Raw genomic sequence first — 20,476 nt, 5'->3', positions numbered from 1 at the left:
TGCGGCAATGAGTACGTTCATGAATATTGATAACTCGCCCCAAGCGATTCGATTGGATTGAACTTTCGTGTCACGGTGTCGAATCGATCGAAGCGAAAGAGGTCGTCCATCGGCGGGGATTGAGATGGGTTTGCGTATGATCTTCGAACTGCCTCCAACGGGCCCCTCCGAGGGGAGTTTTGACGAACGTGAACCGCATTCGAGAGGCTGACACTTTGTAGTGGTGGTGTTCACTTACACACACACATATTCGGTCAATTTTCCATTGGCTTAGGTCACTGGAAGCCATTACCGGTGTCCTAACCTTCGTGAACTCCAGTGGTTCCTTTTTCGATTGCTTCATGATGTCTGCTTACTATCTGTTCAATCAAAATCGCAATCAATTCCCAAATTCCCTTTCAATCGTCCTGCGATATACCCTCTTTTATATCCTTCATCTTTCCATCGCTGGTTGCATCAATCGTAATGTAATGTAGTTTTCCTGTGCAGAACTGTTTGCCGAGGAATAGAACTACCGCAAAACGTGACCGAGTGGATATTTTATTATTATTATGAAGTGAATTGAGTATTTCATTATTATTACAGCATTATGCAGAAACACTTTTATGATTTATTTTCCTTAAAATATGGAGTCCGCGACGCCGATAGGACGTACATACATACATGACAAATTCCAAGCCCCAGCGAACGCATATCAAATCGCAAACCCTAAATCATTATACATTAATAAAGCATTAACCGAGAAAAAAAGGAAGGGACTATTAACTTTATTCCTCCCACTTTGATGCAAATAAGCATAAGAGCGAGTTGTCCCTGAGCCTTCGTGCGGGGCCCCATTCATGGGAGGGTGGTTCCTTTCGAAGGCGGCATTTGGTTCCGTTGACGCTTTTATCGCACCATAAGGCGAACCGCAACCGGCTTGCACTTTACCGGCTTGAGTGCATTAAGCATGTTACTACACGCGTGTGTTGATATGTGAACTATGCATCAGCGCAAACCTCGGCATTCATTGAGGCATTCACGATTGAGATGGCGGTTCCATATTGAGTACGCTCGAGGTCGGAAGCTTAGGAATGGAAATTTGCTAACTCTATGCAAAGTGCTTCTAAATCATAGACACCGTGAAATAACCATGGTTTCACATGGCAAACTACGCAACGTGAACATGAAAATTTGACTGAAGAAGAGAAATTTGTTTGCCTCTTTCCTTCCCGAAATAACTATGATCGAATCAAGACACAAACATCAAGCGGCGTGGTTATTTTTAATTGTATCCTCCAGCCAAAGCTCATCGATCAGTTTTATTGTCGCCTCGGTGCAATAAAATCTTGATCTTTACCGCGCCAGCCATTAGGGACCCGGTAATTATTTATTCATTAGACTTCGCTGGTTAAACCTTCGACACCCGACACCACCGGCCGATGCCGCTGAACCGCGTGGAAACCACTGAATTAAGCACCTCTGAGTAGTACGTTTGTGCCCACCATTCCCCATCCCTGCGCCCGAAGTGCAGCAATGCAAATGCACCAAGCCGTATGCACCAGCCGTACCGGCTTAGGCTGACTCTTCAGAGTTTATTTATGAATTTGTGTCGAACGATTAGTTGTCCACGCTTCGACCAGCTTCCCCACAAACCGCTGAAAACCGTATATGATGAGTAGTAGGAGCAAAACAAATCGCTGCACATTGCCACTAGCCGGGAGCTTTGGATCACGTGCCCCGCACGTAATAAAAGTCAGCACGATTGAAGCGATCGTATCTTCCCTTCCGTCTTCCAAACGATTAGGTTGGTGATGGCGTTCTCACCTGTATCGAGGGTTTTGTGTTTAAGAGCTCTTTACACGAAATATTTTACTAAATGTTACCATCTCTATTGGTTCTTCTCTATTTTGGTCGAATCGAAGGATCAGTCAAACTTCACTTATATGTTTAACTTGAAAACCCCGCAATTCGCGAACGCGAAGACTGAATGGAGTTTGTCAATACCCGTTACAGTGCGTTTAATGGTATTGTGCTAATTAGATAATAATGCTCGATGCTGCAGTCGTGTCAATTCGTTCTGCAAGCATCCGGCTCTTCAATTTAAATCCGTCTCTTTCCGTTCTATCTTTTAGCCCCATTTCCGCAATACCGCCAGGCGTAGTAAAGGAAGCAATTTTCTTCTAGCTTTTCCGGTCGTTTCATTTATTCGACATCACTCCATTTGAAACGACTTATGCATCTTTCTGAAATTTAAACATGGGGTTCATCCATCGGAATCAGCAGTCCTCCGAAGTCGAACGTTTGTTTTGTATTTGTAACTCAATGTTTAATCTTATTTTAAATAATAACATATTGTTTTTTAAAGGATAAAATATCCATCAACATAAGTGTATTTTTTAACTATCAAATTTTCAACTTTATCCAATTTTCGATAAATTTCGAAGCCATCATGGTTGCTCAAAAAAAATTATAAACGATATACATCAAAAGCATTAACCTCCTTGCGATCACGACGTGAAACGACTGTTCAAACGGCAAACTGCGGATGATTCACCACGCGTCTCCATCGAGCAAGGGCCAACGGGGAGTACCTTTGGCAGGAACAGGTTCCGAAGCTCTTGAGCACCTGATCCACCCCCGGCCGGCCGCCCCAGCCGAAGCGTCTCGATGATCTAACGTGTCAATTAATTTTGCAAATGTCAAACATTCTCGAGATTGATGATCAGTAAGCATAAATTATTGAAATTTCGTCTACGCAGTTGTTTGTATTTCTTCTGTTTTTTGTTTTTTTCTCCCATAGATGTGCGATTATTGAGAACCTTCGCCACATTGAAACTACAAACTAGTTATGAGTAGAATTGTTGAGCAAAGCTTTGAACAGGTTTATACAAAGCGGTTGGATGTGTCGGAAAACATACTTTTCTAGTTCTTTTCTCTTCTTTCGTCCGTTGTGCTTCGTTGTTTTGGAGTTGACAACAGTCGTTTATTCGGTTTGTCTTTTCTATCGTCATACTGTTCTACCGTTCTCATTTCCTTTAGGTTTATTTTGTGTTTCTTTTTGTTTTTGGTGTTCAATAAGATGAATTGAAGCAGAATTCATACACGCCAGCCGGTTAACTGAGTGATTTATTTTTTTTGTAATAATCTCTTAAGCTAAATTATTCTTATAGCGATATCAAACATGTATGAATATTTATTCTCATTCAAACACGTAGCACTTAAAATTCATCTCTTTCCCAAATCTCCAATTTCACTGGATCCGTCCGAGCAAACCCGATGTTCCCGACCCATGAATACCGGTGAGGGGGAGAGGGTATCAGTTGTCGAGAGACGAGTGGTGACTCGGCAAGAAGATCCGGTAGCTGCCGAGGACCACCTGACCGTATGGCTCGGCATGTGTGTGACTCACTCACCCGGTACGTTTTTTCTGTACTGACCTGAATCGACAACCACCTCCAGAGGACCCGGGGAGGATGGAAACGATCAAGAAGCACACAGGCTCACACAGCCATGAGCATGTGTACGATACACGCCGGAGCGATAGGGATCCTTCCAGCGGTGAATATCAATTCGTACTCTCGACCTGAAGACGCAAAAACGGCTATTCGGACAGTTAATGCGATGAAGTAAACTCTTCAGGTGTTAAGCGAGTTGACAACTGGCCGAATCGAGTCAGTTCTGTGGTACGCGTCAAGGGGATTCTTTAGCTCCGTGAGTTACGATAATTCTTTCTAACTGAGTACTTATCTCCTGTGAGTCAACGGGATAGCATTTTTTAGCCCCACCAACATAAAGCAGATACATTATGGAATCGTCTGTGGGAAACAAACATATCATGAGATCGGAATAGAATAAAATGATGGATTGTTTCGTTAAAGATTCCAGCCTCCAACTTTGATTGTCATAGAAGAAAAAAAATCATCGAGTTACATAACATACACAGGTTACTATGTTATGTCAGGACAATTAATTAATTTATTTTTACTTGCTGTTCACGTGAGGGTTAACCGTGCGGATCTAATACTCAAAACCAGTGCCAGTTCTCACATAAACCGCGCGCACGTATGACCCACTGACAAAGGAGGTTAGGTTGCATATTAAGCGTACATTTTCGATCCGAGATGAAGTGACCCCACGCGTGCGCGAGCCTCCCCTCCTTCCCAGGTGGATACCGTGGAAGTAAATTAATCATCGTCGATCAGCCCCTCCCACCGGCACAGGTGCGGCCGTTACCACCCGCCGAGGGTTACTCTCAAGATTCTAATCCTAATCCACCAGAACGACACCATCCCGGAGTGAGTAATATGCACGATCGCCAACCGGTGTGGTTCGTCAACGGTGACGTTGTTCGTTAACTCATGACGGAACCGATTTGCATGCAACGATCGCAGCGAAAGGGTCCCGCCAGCTCAACCCGGCTTCCGAGAAGGACACGGGAGATAGTTTGTTATTGTGCCGAGGCGGGAGATTTAGTCACCGCATAGTTCGCACGTCTTCCCAGGCACGATTGCATTAGCTAGACCGGACCGAATGAGCGGCCGAATGAGGATGATTCTGCCTTTAAACTGCACACGTGATTCACATGTTACGAAACAGCTGACCACGATGGCTGATTTCGAAAAACGGTTTGTTACGTTTAAGATCAAAGGCTATGTTTACATTCTTTTTAATTGTTTCCCGTGCCTACTGAGTATATTTTTTTACGATTAATTAATAAGAGAAATATTTGAGCAATTAACGGTTTCTTTCTTTTCCCACTCGGGTGAACGAATCGCTTTCGGACACGAGAAATCAGGCGCCACTTGTTGATCGGCCCAGTCGAACTCAGGATCAAAGATCATCATAAACCAAAACGTCCGCTTTCTTTTAATATTAGTTGAACAAAATGTAGAAAAAAAGTTTAATTTTATTTCTTTTTATTAATCGGAGAATTCGGAGTACAAGCCCGTTGGCGCATTTGTCGCCGCAGAGTTTGGAGATAGAGTACAGCGTTCTTTCTACACCTTCCATTTAGCACCAGCATTGTGTATGTGTCTGCAGTTTTTGTTTCATCTCTTCCTATCCTGTACACGTTCCGCAAAACGAAAGCCTCTTCCTTCGCACAAATCTCTTTACATTACGTCTAAGAATCCCTTTCGATCGATGGGTTTATTTTTCAAACCCCTTATATCTCATCTCTTTTCCCGTATGTAGCTCTTCTTCTGTACACAAAATTTGGAAATCCCTAATAAAGCGCGTTATTGTTTACTATGTGACACTGCTCGGCATCCGACCGCGTTGGAGCATGAAGCACAAATCCACGGGTCGGGCGCATTCCGGTCCAAGTTGCAGTCGCAGTTATAAATTATTAAACATCTACTAAATTCTTCATATGCACTCGCGGCATTTCTCTTGGTGAAATGAAATATCGGGGCGTGTGTGTGTGTGTGTGTTTGTCTGTTCCCTTTGCCATAAGCAACTAACCTAGTGCCACCTTAGGGGAGGAGGAGGGTCAGAAAAGTGGATCTCCGTGAATATATGTATATATATTTATGTATATAAGAACTTACGGGCTACATTTTCTTGCCACCGGTGTACCCAACATTTCTGGTACATTTCGAGGCATTATTTCTACTCTCTTTCTCTTATTTAAAAACCTTAACTTATGCTATTAATTATCCAGTCCTTTCGATTCGGTGATTTGACAGTCGCCGCGTGCAATTATGGGAGATTTTTTCGTGTCTCAACAACAAACAGAAGAGTAGTTCTAAAATTTTCGCATCTCAGCATTTCGGTTCCTTTCGTATGAAATCCTATTATCTCTTACAGTAATCACAAGCAGATGCAATTGTAGCGTTGTTAAAATTATTTCGCTTATACAGGACATTGAGTACGAGGGGGGCGAGGAGGGGCTCTATTGTTTCTCTGATGTTTTGATGAGTTTTCACTTGCATTATTAACATCTAGTTTTTGTTTCTATTTGAGTCGGAACTAATCGTATTAGTTGTCATATTCTTTTAAAGGAGCCAATACTTAAAATTATCTATAAAACCCTTAAGATAAAACTTAACTAAAAAATAATATGAACTCTCTCAATACAAAATACTACTACTGGCTAGGGCTTCGTTTAAAAAGGAAAGGCGAATCAAAATTTCCACTTTAAAAATTCGTACAAATAAATAACAACTTATCCAGCTCAAAATCTCCTATCCATTCCAAAGTAGAAAAAAGAAAGTATTAAAAAAAACACATTCCAACAAAGCTTCTAGACTCGACCGCCAACTAATTAGTTTAAACCTTTAACAATAATAAATAAGTAATAACTTACAAAAATAAGGTACAGCTCGGATTTGTGTACGAATGCTTACATGAGTGGTTGTGTGAGTAAATGAGTGTGCATGTTTGTGGTTTTTGTGACTTGGGTGGGGGTGAGTTTGAATAAAAATCTCCTAGCAAGTAATGTAGTATAATATCGCCTGTCTATTCCTTCGCAAAAAAAAAATCTTTCTAATAGGTGGTGCATGAAATATAAACTAAAAGAAAACTACTTTCCTAGCTCCAATCGAAGCTTTGGGTCCCCGTGCTCTAAGATAAGAGATCGAAATGGCAAGAACAGAGGTAAGAGCACACAACGTGTTGCTTGTTTTACCTCTGTCCATCCCATCCTTCGACCCGGGATTATGTCGTCTCTGTGTCGGTAGGAAAATATTCCTTGGGGAAGGACAAAATCTTGTTAAAATTAAGCCCCCCGAGCTGCTTCCGAGGGTTTGCAGTCCTTGGACGGGCACGAGAAAGAAACCTGAAACTGAACGCTTCCATGGGTGTCGTAGCGTTCAGTCGTAGCATCGTTTCCATTTACGACGCCGTTTCCTTCTCTTGCGCACCCACTCTCAAATAACTGGCACCGGAGTGGCGTTGTTGGTCCGTCGCAGCCGGGCACCGCGGCCCGTAAGCAGGTAGGATATGTCGACCGCCGGCAGGGAACCCGGCAGAAGGCTTAGCTTATGCATCAGCCGAGCAAGGACCTGCTCCAATCGGTTGCGCTTCTCGGCTAGTGTCTGAGGGCGAATGATGCGAAGTAAAAATGAGAATAGAAGAAAAGGTTACAACGATGAATATCAAATATCAAAGGAGAGATATGTATACATACAAAAATTAATTATTGAAACAAAAGTCAGATTTCAAACCAACGAAACAATATGATGGAAACAAACTCCCTTCGCTCTTTATAGCATGTTAAGAAAAAGAATATATTAAAAGAAATCATATATTTATAGACCTTTGCTCTGCGTGGCTTCACCTCTCCCGATGGAGGCTTTGGCTCGAGAGCTCGATCTGCGTTCGAGTCGATCTTGAATCGCAAATGGTGGACGGGAAAAAAGAGAGAAAGGAAAAATTTCGTGTTAGAGGTTCATTGGCCGCTTGGCAACCCTTGGCGCGTATGATGAAGTGAAATGGGTTAGTGAGAGTGATTGTTGTTTTAGACAGTGATAATGATATCATAAACGATAAAAAAGTGTAATGTAATAAAGGTATCATGCTTAATCCTTAGTTAAACGTAATTAGCGAATTATCAGACCGAAGGGTGGTTTGTTTTGGTTCTTAAAAATTATCGGCATCTATAGAAAGCATAACAACCCGGTCTTCAATCTGATCATTCTCAAAAGCAGTTTAAAAAGTAACTTTACTCTATCCATATAAATTCCCTGATATGATCGTTCCCAAACTTTCAACGGCTAAACAAACTTGCACTTGCTCCGGTGAGAAATGAAATTACGGTAACTGACCGATTGCTCTCTTGTTTCAACATTGTCCCGCTTTTTAGCTTCTGGTTATCCCAAGCTCAAAGTGCGATATTGTCGAATGATAATGTAGATGAATGAGGGTGAAAGTACAAAATATTGGTTCGCTGCACGCGGAACTCACCTTAGGCGGTGGTGGCAACAATTGCACGATCGGTGTCATCTTCTTCGATCCGCTCGTGTGACTTCCTGCTCCTCCAGCACCACCAGAACCACCTGCCGAACCCAGCCCGAGCGACTGTCCTCCGTTTCCGTCGTCCTTTTTGGAGCCCTTCTTTTGCTTATCCCGTATCGATAGCAAGTGTGCCAGTGAACCAAGATCGTGCGGCTGGAATGTGTAGCAGGGAGAATGTAATTAATGATCGTTGTCAAAGAATAAAAGGGAAAGGTTATGTGTGACTGTCACTTACCGCGAACGTTTTGGCAATCTTGAGCTTCTGTTCGAACTTATGGAACGCGTACGACTTCATGCAGACCGGATGCGAATGGCGGGAGATTTTCGAGAACAGGCGGGCACTCTTGTCCACGCGCAGCTCGCAAATGTAGACATGCGGCTCGGAGCTGTCGACCGGTCGGCCCTTGCAGAACGTGATCGGATCGAGCACCCAGCAGCGATCGACGACCAGCTCGATCGGGATAACCTCATACAGCGGGACGCGCATCACCTCGTTCGGGTAGAAGCGGCGCGTCGGCTCGTGGTACGTTTCGTGCGGTCGCAGATAGTGATGGCCGTACACGAACCGGCGACCCTCCTTGTCCTTCCAAAGGCTTTCCACGCGGAAAATGTCACACTCGCTGTACTCGATCTTCCCGATCGTCTCGTACGTGTGCTTGCGAACGGGTGCCCCGGCGGCGGCTCCCGGTTCCGGTGACATGGGAATGTCACGCAGCACGTACACCGTGTCCGTCTGGCGGATCTGCAACTGCCCGCGCATCAGCGAGATGTAGTACTGGTAGCCCTCCTCGGTGAACTCGTTCAGTGGAATCTCGTAGTTCACCTCGCGCGGATCACACCGCTCGCACAGATAGTTCTCCACGGCCGGGTCCGCCTTGGTGCACTCGATATGTTGCCACACGAGACACTTGGAACACTGGATCATGAGACCCTCGTCCTTGAACAGCCCGCATATGCAACGTATGATGTCTTCCGGCTGTTCCTGCCGGCGGCCTCGTTTTGCCTTCGGCGCCCCGCTTCCGATGCCAGCACCACCACCACCACCAGCAGCAACACCACTACCACCTGCGTCATCATCCGCCGGCTCCCGTTTTGGTACAAACCCGACCAGCAGCTCGTTCTCCTCCCCGATGTAGGCCTGCAGCTTCGGAACTTGCGCCTGTTTGCACGTGTAGTAGTGCGACTTGAGCGCCTCCGACGCCACCCCCTCGGGAGAACTGATACCGTAGTACTTGATCGCATTGCTCAGCATGATCAGCAGATCGTCCTCGAACGCCTTCGGCATCCGGTACGCGCCCTGCTCGATGTTCGTCTCAATCTGGCTCAGATCGATCGGCCTTGGGATACGCTCGTAGTACAGAGGTGTTTTCTTTTTCGATGGCAGCTGCAATTTGCTGATGTACGGTTGACCTTTCTCGTCTGCAAAGAAGAAATGAAGAATAGATGAACAGTGTTCGTTCGACATTACCACATTTTAGCCAAGCGACGACTTACCCTTCAGCGTAGCAATTTCGATGCAAATCTCCTTGAGGGCCACGGCAATACGGGCCGTTTTCTCCAGCTCCGGATCGTCCTCGACGAAGGCGAGCCCACGGGTGCGAATGTTGCGAGGACAGCGCAGGGCAGAGATTTGCGATGCAAGCGACGGCTTTCCGGGTCCTTGTTGTCCTTGATCTCCTGCCGTCAGCGTTCCCCCGTTCGCTTCCGCCGACGAACCAACTCCGCCGCCACCACCACCACCAGCCCCTGCCGTTCCGCCGGCTGCTAGGGCAGCTGCGGCCGCCCGCTCCTTTTGCCGGCGAATTTTGTTCAGATTGCGCAGCAAAAAGCAATGATGCTCGACAATCAGATTACGCTCCTTAACCGTCGGCGGATGGAACGTGGGAATGGGCGTACCGTTGAGGTGCGTTATCGGTTGGTTCTTCTTTGCCTGCCGCTTGCGGGATCTGGCCGCACTGCGTGGGCTCAGATCGGTAGACCCCACCATGGAGCCTCCTCCCGGTGCCAACGATGCACCTCCCGCAACATCTCCGCTTCCCAACTTTCCTCCACCGGACTCGGTTCCTTCACCAATGCCGACACCACCACCGTCGGTGTGATTTCGACGAGTGTCGCACACTCCCAAGCCACCGGTGGCCACCCCAGACGAACCCCCAGCACCCGAGGGCATCGGTTTGATGCGTTGCGATTTTCCACCGATCACGCCACGACACTGTTCCGACCCGCACCGGCACGGTTGCCCCTCGGACGGGTTGAATAAACTAAAGTTGTAATCGTAGCTCAGCTCCTCGTTCGGCGTAATGTCCCGCAGTGCGAACAGCGCCATCCGGAACAGCCCATTCACGGACCACTTTTGCATCTCGCAATTGGGCGCACACGAATGGTTCACGAACCGGCAGTCGCTACCCATCCGATGGCCATCGATCACCAGCCCGCCGTCCAGGTTGAGACAGTAGTGGTGCGTGTCGTTGAGGTAGAGCGTACGCATTCGCTCCTTAAACTCGCGCTCGGTCACCACCTCCCCGAGGTACTCCATGATGAACGAACCCTTGCGGATTGGTTCGCGCGACCGAATGCCCCAGCCCTTCTCCTCCGTCATGAACCGCTCCAGCCCGGGCGCATACTCGTGCCGCTGGATGCTCGTGTTCTGGCACCGATCGCTGCACGGGCAGTGCTCCGGTACGCACTCGGTGTACACCATCCGATTGAGGCAATCGTCCTGGCAGCCACTGTCTGGCCGACAGTTGCACTGCGGATTATCCGTCGACGGGTTCGGCTTCACGTCGTAGTACACGTTCGTGCGGATCTTCCGGTAGTTCCAGCTTGGCACCGCACTCCTTCCCGGCAGCTTGCCGTTCTCGTGCGCCAACCACAGGTCGTACGGAAGCTGAAAGTCACGCACCGTGCGTCGCAGGAACCGCTCGCAGTAGGCCGGTGGTGGGAGTAGCGTCTCCGGCGGGACGCTTTTGGACCCAAGCCGGCCACCACCACCACCACCACTACCATCCCCGCCGGTACCATCGTCCTTGTAGCAATCGGAGAACAGTCCGGCGGCGATGTACTTCTTGCGTGGCAGTTTCCTGCGCGTCAGCACATCCCGCGACTCACCCGAGGACGTTGGCGAAGGTGTTTCGAGCAGACGGAAAAAGTCCGATGGGCCCTCGTCCGGTGGGAGTGGATCGTGCTCGAGCTCTTCGGTCGTACTGGCGGGCTGAAGGGCGTGTGCCGTCTCTTCTGGATCGATCGGTTCCACGATGGGCGGCCGTCCCTTTTCGCCGGCGGTGGTGGCTTTAGACGCTGCCTGCGATTCCCCACCCGCTTCGGCCGGGTCCTTTTTCGCTCGCTTGGCCGGTTTTTCCGCCTGTTGAAGCGCGCGCAGTGTTTCGTCACTTTTGCCCCGTTTCAACCGGGGCACGACAACCGGTACGACCGGTCGTGGGGTTGGTGTGACCGACTTTGACGGTGTGGTCCTGGTGCCGATTGGTGCAGCTACCGGCATGGTCTCTAGACGGGCGCTTTCGATCGGTTCTATGAAATCGGCCGTCGAAACGGCCGGGACGGACTTACGGCCATCGCGACCACGTTTCTTCCGTCCGCTGGTGGCCACCGTCGGGCTGGCCGTTGGTGAGGATAGCGGAGATGATGCGGTGGCACGATCGATCGAGGCGGACGGCGGATGACTGGTGATAGCTAGTGCCGTCCGAGGTCTTCCACGTCCAACGCCGCCGGTTGTGGCGCTCGGAGAGTGAGGAGTCTCGGTGGCCGTGATGGGAGACGTCGTCCTTGGGCGACCTCTAGGGCGGCCGGGTGCTTTCGGGAAGGTGGCTAACGGCTCGATCAACACCGAAGGCGTACTGATGACCGACTGCAGCCGAGAGATGGACCGCGAATGAACCCTCTTCAGCAGTGGCATCGAGTCGAGCGAAGTGGAATCTTCGTTGTGATGACCGACGGGGGTGCCCCGCGTGCCAGCCACTGGGCTCGTTTGAGGTGCTGCCGCTCCACCGGCCGCTTTCCCAGCCACATCATCCACTCCTCCGTGAATCAGCTTCCCAACTTCCGCCGGATCAAGTGCCATCGAGGAACTACGTGTCCGTCGGATCACTCCCTGCGGTTCGGTAGGCGACGTTAGAACGGCCGTAGAAGGCTCGTTCGCGACCTGTTCCTTCACGCTGTTTGACTTTTTCGGACCACCCGGGGATCCCTTCCCGACGGCGGTGGTCAGCTTGTTGTTTTCCTTGTTTTCCCTTGCGCTGACACTTTTCGTGAGCGTTTCACTCAGACGCACAATGTTCGGTAGATGTTCCCGGTGGTCCAGAGCGGCCGCAACCGTTGCCGCACACACGCTCTTACTACGACTGCGCTCCTTCGGCATCACACCACCGCCCCTTTCGGTGGTTAGCTTTCCTTTGTGTCCCCCTCCTGGTGGTTCGGGTGGTTGTTGTTTAGATTTTCCCTTGCCTCTCCCAGTGACCGGCGATGAGTCGCCGGACTTTCTTGCCCGTTCCAGTGACCTTTGGGTCGCTAACTGAAGTTCCGCTGCCACCGGGTTGATGACGGACTTGCGGCCACGGCCACCAGTTGCAGGCGGTGTTGTCGCTACGTCCCGTCCACCTAGTGGCAACTTGCCCTGTAATTTCTCCAAGCTTACCACGGACAAACGCGGCCGTCCAGCTCCGGTATGCCGCTCAATGAAGCTTCCCGTCGGCTCACCGTCCTTGGGAACCCTATCACAACTGTTGGCCGTCGCCAGGAGCTGTTGCTGTTGCTTCTCTCGCATTCGCGTCTTCTCCGCTTCGGAAGGTACGTGGCGTGTAAGGTGAGACGAGTCAAACAGATCCGGACCAACCTCCGGTTTCAGCTCGAGCCCACCACCGAGTGAGAGGTCGTCAACCGATCCGACACCATCCTGGAGCTTTTTCTTCTTCTTCTTAACCGTGGGGAAACCGGTTCGGTTCGGTTTCTTGCGCTTCTTCTTCAGTAGCAGATGATGGGCCCCCGTTTTTGTAAGCAGCTTCTCCAGAACCTTCTCCGACGACGAGGACGACGGTGTGACGGTAGCCAGCAGGCCACCTCCTTTGCGTTGTCCACCGACTCCAATGAGCAGTTCATCGGATTCCAGCTTCGTTGAGACACTTGCGCCGGAACCGGCGCCAATACTTTGACCTTCTTTTCCGAGGCGAGGTGAATCGAGCATTTCCACCTTGGCGATAAGGGACGGGATGGAGGCAGCGGGAGGTATTACCAGTTCCAGATCGACCGTTGGCTCGAAAACTCCCGGCGGTGGGCCGGTGGTGGTCGGCAGGGTGGATGTTGACGTTGAGGCAGCCGATGCCAACACGGCGGACGATGATGAAGATTGTATAACGGACGGTCGTGAAGGTGGTGTCGATCGATGGCCACCATCTGGAGGGCTCAGGTGACTTTGCCCAGCGGGCGTCACAACTGATGCGTTTCCTCCCTGTCGTTCCTTACCGGATGGTCCACCGGTGGTGGTTTCCTGCGTTCTATTGTGATGTTTTTTCTTGCCAGACAAAGCACTGATGGCGCTGTTGGTTCCAGTGGCGATGACATCCTTCCTTCCTCCTTCCGTGGGTGAAGAGTTTACCGCTTCCCCCATCATGCCAACACCACCAACACCACCGTTGACGATCGTAAGGGGAGAGTCGCTCGATTTGATCTGCTGCAGGTGTACCTCCTCATCGGCTGGCGTTGGCCCCGGTTCGGGTGACTTGAGAAGGTGTCGCTTCTTCGGCGTCACAGCCTTTGTGGCCGCGCCGGAAAGTGAAGATCCGACGGCCCCGGGAGTCGAGTGTACCAACAATCTCCCGCTGCCTAAAGCGCACGGATTAAGCACCGTGTGACTTCCGGCAGGGTTCACATTTGTTCCAACCGCACCGACTGATCCACCTGCACTTCCGGCATTTCCAACACCACCACCACCGCCGCTCACTCCTTTCGCTTCATCGACGCCACTATTGTTGTCACTGTTATTTCCTTTCTCGCCCGGCGTTAAAAGATAGTGACGCTTTTTCAGTGGAAGCTTATGATCGTCGGGACTTTGCGTTGGTACGGATTTTTTGTTCCGTCGTTTCCCGGTGCCACCACCGCCAGTGACCCCAGAGATTCCGCTGGTAACGCTCCCGGACCCACCCACACCGCCCGCCACTGAGGGTGATTCAGTCACATGTTCCGAAGCTTTCCTTTTCTTCACCGACCGTTTCGTTTGATGTCCTTTGCCGGGGGCCGTTGTTGAGCCAACCGAAATGGTGTTTGCTGCCGGACCGTCGTCGGGTGAATTTCCAGCAACAATCCGACACATGCCGTTAAAACTCTCACTCAACCGTTCGATCTCGATGTTTAGCTTCGAGTCCGTCGCGGAGGAAGTTGTCGCACCGGTACCGGTACCGCCACCATGTTCCGGGGCTCCCGGTGCCACGGACATCGAGCGTAATCGTTTTCTGCGCCGCTTCATCCGTGCCGCCGCATGTCTCGATCCCGCCGACCGGCTGCTACACCGGCTCATCGTACTCAGACGCCGCTGGCGGATCTTCCCGCACACACCGTAACTCTTGACCGACATCACCTCCAACCGATCGCTGGTGCAGCTCTTCCGTCGGCTACGCTTCGAGCACACCGATTTCGTCGGTGACGCCTTCGGGATCGTACCGTCGGCGAGGCGCGCCAACAGATCCCCACCACCGACCACCGACAGCGCGAACGACGAGCTCGACTTCTGGAACCGCTTGTTGCACTCCTCCGAGTTCTTGATCACGTTTGCCTTCGACAGCGGAAGGCCTTTCTTTACTGGTGGCATCACCAGGTTCCCGCCAGCACCACTACCCTGCGGTTGTTCCTTGGAGCGACTCGCCGCGTCTCGCAGCAGGTAGGCCGCGAACGAATTCTTCGCCTCCACCGTCGAGCTAGAGAAGGCAAAGATTGATTGATCCAGGTTCGGTGCTTGCGAAGACTTCTTGCCACACATCGATGCGAACACACCGCCGAAATTGTTCACCGGCAGGCGCGTCACGGCCGACCGACCGTCGCCACCGGGCGCAAGCAACACATCCAACAGTCCAGCAGATGATTTGGGACCGGCGGCTGCAATGGGTTCCGCTGGAGGTGGTGGTACTGGCGGTGGTTTCTTAACCGAACCCGGCGGACGACCACGCTGGCCCGGTTTTTTAACCATTGCCGACGATTTTTGCTTCAGTGCGACCGAAGCGGTGGCGGCGATCGAAGGCTTTGGCGTCGGAACTCCGGCCTGTTGTGTTTTGTTTCGTGCCCGACTTCCTCCTCCGCCTAACCATCGTTCTTCAACATCGTCATCATCATCCATGTCGGCGGCCGTGTGCCGCCGACGATCAACAGCACTGACCGACTTGGCACGGGCTCGTGCTCCGGGCGGTTTCACAGGAGCGACCACGGAAGCGGTCGCTGCCTTCGATGCGGCCGGCTTGCGTGGAGTTTTCGGTAATCGTTGGACCGGTGCCTTCACTTCCTTTTGCTTTGCCGGTGCCGGTGCTGGGGGCGGTGGTGTCGGTAATCTCTTCCTCGCTCCCTTCCCTAGTGGAACACTCGGTTTGGCACTCGGTGGGGGAACGGCCAAGGCGGTGGTGGATGCGGCTGAAAAGAGTGACTCACGGCTCCCGGCACTGCTGCTGCTCGTGCTACTGCTGGTGCTGCTGCTATCGTCCTCGTCGCTCGTACTGCCGAGCGTAAGCCCGGCCTTAAACATGATCTCCAGTTCGCCGACACTGGCTGACTTGCCACTATTGCTGCCACCACCACCACCACCGGCCGCAGCAGAAGTGTTGTTATAATTCTTCCGATCGTCCACGTTGTTATTGTGATGGGCATGATCATGCTGCTGATGCTGGTGTTGCTGTTCCGTCGGAATCTTCTTGCGTCGTTTCCGGCGCACCTGCTTTCGATGGCGAGTGCTACAGTCACTTCGATAGCCACAGCTTCGTGCCCGCCCGTAATCACTCCGATAGCCACCGCCGCCACCGCTTCGTCCACAGCTACGTCGCGAGCGCGCACTGTAATCCGATTTGTAGCCGGAAAGTCGACTACGGCCACCACCGCTAGCCCCAACGCCACCGTAGTCACTGATGTAGCCGCTTTGTGAGGCGAGACGCTTGCTGCAGCAAATCGTCGAATGGCCACCGTCACTCTTGTACCCACTCAGCCGTGGCTCGTGGAACTTCTTGCTGATATCGATCTTTTGCCAGTGCGGATCAAGCCGCTCATCGACCGACAGTGGCCCATTGGTGATGCCGCGCGCATTCGCCGCTTGCTGCTGGGTGTCCTTCTTCGGGGGCCTACCAACGCCTCGCTTCTTCGCGGCTCGGGGCGGATAGAGGACGCGCTCGGTGGCGTACGTGTTTCGATCGAGGCAGGAATTGATGGCGTACGACGTGGACGCGCTCCGACTTGCACCGCCACTCGCGACCGTGGGTACTGGGGAGCTTCGCACGATTGACGAAGTACACGCAGGCAACTCACTGCCACGGGCAGCTTCAGATTTGCTGCGCCGGGACGCCATTGTCGCTGCGGTACCCCTTTGTTTTTCCTTCTGCTTGGGCGAACCGGTCGAACTGTGCGTCGAAAGGATTCCTGAATCCGGCGATTCGCTGACGATCGGAATGGCTACCGGTTTGGACTGGCCGGTTGTTGCCTTCGCTCCAGCAGCCGTTGCTGCTGCAGCATTCGCTAGGCTCGATTTTGGTGGCCGGCCCCGTCGTCGGGGAACAGCTGCCGGCTGTTGGACACCTATCGATGCTACACCGTTTACGAGCGGCGTGCTGCGACCGCCGGCCAACGCCGTGGGAACGGGTGATTCTGTTTTGATTTTGCGAACGTCCAGGACAATGCTTGCCCCACCACCGGGCCCTGGTCCGGCACTGCCTATGGCAGGATCGGGCCCACCTTCATCCACCGAAGAGGAAGACGACGATGAAGACGATCCACCCGACGACGACGAAGAGGACGACGATGACGATGGGGAACGTTGGGCTGCGGTTGCCTTGGACGATCCACCGGTACCAGCACCAACCAGCACATTACCACCACTACCGCTGGCCGCGGCACCACTACCGCTTCCAACGGAACCGAGCATCTGCGTCTTCACCACAAACTCCCGCAGCAAACTCGACGTGTACTGCTGCGTTGGGCCAGCGTTCGCGCCGCGGATGCTTTCCGCATCGGAACCACTTTCCACACGGCGGATTGCCGCACTCACTAGGGCTGGGAGTTCGTTATCACTCGAACAGGAACCTCCCTCGGCGGTAAGCCCACCGTCGACGGTTGGTGGCGGTATGATGGCGGTCATTAAACTCATTCCCACCGACGCATACGGCGGTTGTTTTGCCGGTGTGGAAGAGGAAAGTGGCGGTCCCACCGACGGCAAGTCCTCCATGTCCGTCCGGCTTCGAGCAACGGAGTTTGTGGCCCCTTTTGTTTGTCCCATTGGCTTCGCCTTCGCCGTTCGGGCGTGTGAGAATCTTTTTTCCTCCTCATCGGAAGAGCTGGAATCGCAGTCGGAAGATTGGTTGGCGGCATGTGTCTGCCCTCCACGGCTACCTCCAGCCCCCGCAGTAGTCGCATCTTCGCGCTCGTCTTCACTACTGCTCGTGGTACCGCTGCGATTGGCCTACAAAGGAACGACAATTGAAAGAAAATCAAATCAGTCCAACCATTCAGGGGGGTTAAAAATGTAAAGCCTTCAAAACTTCAAGTGACATGTGGGGGAGCGCAGGCTCCTAAAGGCTCTTTTAAAGCAGTTGATAAAAATACGGTCGAAAATATACTTTTTCTTTACCTTTTTTCGTTTGACAAGTTTTTGCTTTTTGCCGACACCACTTGACTTTCCCGCCGACGCCATTGCCGTCGTTCTCGTGGGGTCAACACTACCTCCGGTACCGGGTCCCGAGGCCCTTTTGCCGCCCTGCAGTCCGTTTCCATTTTCCACAGCACTGCTGCTCGTTTCACTGTCACTGTTGCTCGAGCAGGAGGAGTACGAAGAACTGGGCGAGCTGGAATCAGTCTCGCTGACACTTTTCTTTCGCTTGCCCTGCACACCGGCCGTGCGTTTGCCTCCTTTTGCCGACTGATTGGTCCTTCCGTCGGATTCCCTTTTACCGCCATCCGGTTTGATCTTTCCGGAGGGTTTGTCCGACAAACCGCTTCCGCTCGGCCCTGCCGTCGAAGAGCAGGACGCATGCTGGCGTCCTGAGGCACTTCTTGCCTCGCCCGCCATGGCACTTTTGTCACGCTTTTCGTGGGATGCCTTGAAAGATTCGGTACTTTTGCCCGGTACGGACCCATCGGAGCCGGCCGACATGAGGCACGTTGCTGGATGCAGCGACGACGCACCGGATGCTTCCCTGGCGCCATGTTCGACGGTTTTCTGCTTGCCATCTCGAGGCGAAAGTTGTTGCTGGTGCTGACCGGAAGCGATGCCGGATGATCCGGTGGACGTTGGTGACGGTGTGGGCGTGGAGTTAGATTGGCTTCGCGGAATGGCTATCTTCATTCGTAGATGCCCGTCGGAACTGCGACTGCGATGAGAAACAAAAGTAGAATTAGTTACATTGCCTCTGGCTCTATTCAGTGGAGATACATTTTGTGATTCTGTCCGTACTTTTAAAACATATAGTAAAATATATACATTTTAAATTTCCCTAGACCCTTTATCAAAGCTTACCTTGTCACGCTAAACTGTGTTGGTTTCTCCGCGGTCTGAGCGGGGCCACCGTTGCTTTGCTTGCTACTGGTTTTGCTGTTTGATGCCGATGAGGAATCGGACTCACTCGATGAGTCTGTTCCATCGTCCGAATCGGACGACGAGGACGAAGAAGACGACGAAGAGAGTGGTGATTTGCCTTTATCCGGCTGATTGCCTTCGGTAGAGTTGCTTTTCACCGTTGTCATGTTTATCCCGCAAGATTTTGAGTAGCAGCGTTTTTTTTTTAAAGTTGGATAGGCCTCAGGATCGGTACGTGAAATGACTTCTGCTGTAGAATTTCTTCAGCTGCGGTTTCAACCGTGCAGCAACGTTTCCATACCATTTAATGTTAAGAGTATTTGCATGGACATTGCAATAATCCTGGGTTATTTTACTGCTTTAAAAATGGGCGATCCTGGAAGTAAAACGATAACAATGGTTAGAGAAATATTTTAAAATTTGAAGTAAGGCATTTGGCTCATGCATTTCAAACCAGATCTGGTAAAAGCTATCGAATAATCCTTAAATTTATTTTTGTAAATGCTGTAAATCCAGCACAGAAAATAGGACAAAATTCAAACCAATGTTTCTACCTAAAAGGTGGCGTTTCCCCGCGGTCCTGAAAAGGACTGACTGGATCATAAATGAACACCGGACCGCTTAAGACGACGAAAAAGGATGCACATCTTCAAGGTCGGCTAAACGTGCATTTGTTGGCAAGATTCGTCCTTGCATTACATCACGTAGGCTAGTGTTGTTGAGTTTGAAAAGGGTCATGCACATGACCATTTCAGTCAATGTTTTCTGGCTAGTTGCTAGTGACCCATGGAAAGGTAGAAATAGTAAAATAATTATCCGAGGCCAACCTTTCAACAGGTACAATATCTAACGGCATTTTTTGTCGTGACCTGCAAGTTTTCGGCTACGCGTTCTCATCAAATGCACTTCAAACCTTTCATTAGCAACCTGTCCAATGTGGAAAAACACGTTAAACCAGACCTTTGCCACAGAAAACGTGGAGAGAAACTAAAAACCAGTTGAAATTCCACAGCCCGAGAAACAAAAAAAAACCCATTGGCCAATATTTAGGTCAAGCAACTGTTCTAGGAGTCATGCTGATGTTGTGATGGATGTTCGTTTACCAATCAAGAAGAATTTTTGATTTACTGTCGGCATTATGATATGCCCAGTAGTTTGAATTTCGTATTATTTTGTTTTAACACATTTTTCAATAACAAAATATGTTTACGTTCAACAACTTTCGCGCGAAATAGAAACAAGACTTTTGACAACCACCAAAACGCTACACATCTACATCTGCGATTATGCGCATTATTACCTCGCATGGAGCACGCACACACACGCTGCCAAACAGGCAAGCACATCTGGCCACCGTGGTTCGGGAATCGCCTGTTGTGACTACTTTTATCTTGTTAAAACATTACCACGCATCGAAAGAAATCAATAAACACATTTCAACGGTGTGTTTTTCGCGACTATTTCTTCATGACGATACCGTCTTGAGTATTCACAGTGACTTGGGTCATACACTTTTCACTCGAAAACCACGAATTCCACTGAGCCATGTAGCTCACCAGCTGCTTCTACAATCAGTACGAACACACTCGATTTAGCAAAACTTGTTCGCCAGCGGCACTCGAAAAATTATGTACTCCGTGGCAACCATCCAGCAATCTTGCGAAACAAAACAAACCAACTGAACTCACACACGTTTGCATGCCATGCCGGCAACGCGGCTCACTTGTGTGTAGTGTAATTCCCCGCCGTTTTCGTTCCCCGCACACTTCA

The 20,476-nt window shown here is 50.8% G+C and overlaps 1 protein-coding gene across 1 annotated transcript; it reads right to left on the bottom strand.

Moving 5' to 3' along the window:
• Positions 1 to 6,828: 6,828 nt before the first annotated feature.
• LOC131284511 (histone-lysine N-methyltransferase ash1) lies at positions 6,829 to 18,873 on the bottom strand. Its single transcript, XM_058313371.1, has 7 exons — positions 18,647 to 18,873; positions 17,828 to 18,500; positions 9,433 to 17,593; positions 8,174 to 9,357; positions 7,888 to 8,091; positions 7,241 to 7,312; positions 6,829 to 7,019 (listed from the first exon to the last, which is right to left on the bottom strand). The coding sequence occupies exons 1-7, from the start codon at positions 18,871 to 18,873 to the stop codon at positions 6,852 to 6,854; spliced, it is 10,689 nt and encodes a 3,562-aa protein (XP_058169354.1). The 3' UTR covers positions 6,829 to 6,851.
• Between the last annotated feature and the right edge of the window lie 1,603 nt (positions 18,874 to 20,476).

This window comes from Anopheles ziemanni, chromosome 3, assembly GCF_943734765.1.
Source record: "Anopheles ziemanni chromosome 3, idAnoZiCoDA_A2_x.2, whole genome shotgun sequence".
Taxonomy (NCBI): Eukaryota; Metazoa; Arthropoda; class Insecta; order Diptera; family Culicidae; genus Anopheles; species Anopheles ziemanni.
The sequence above is the reverse complement of the archived record's forward strand: the minus strand, read 5'-3'. Positions and strand labels throughout refer to the sequence as shown.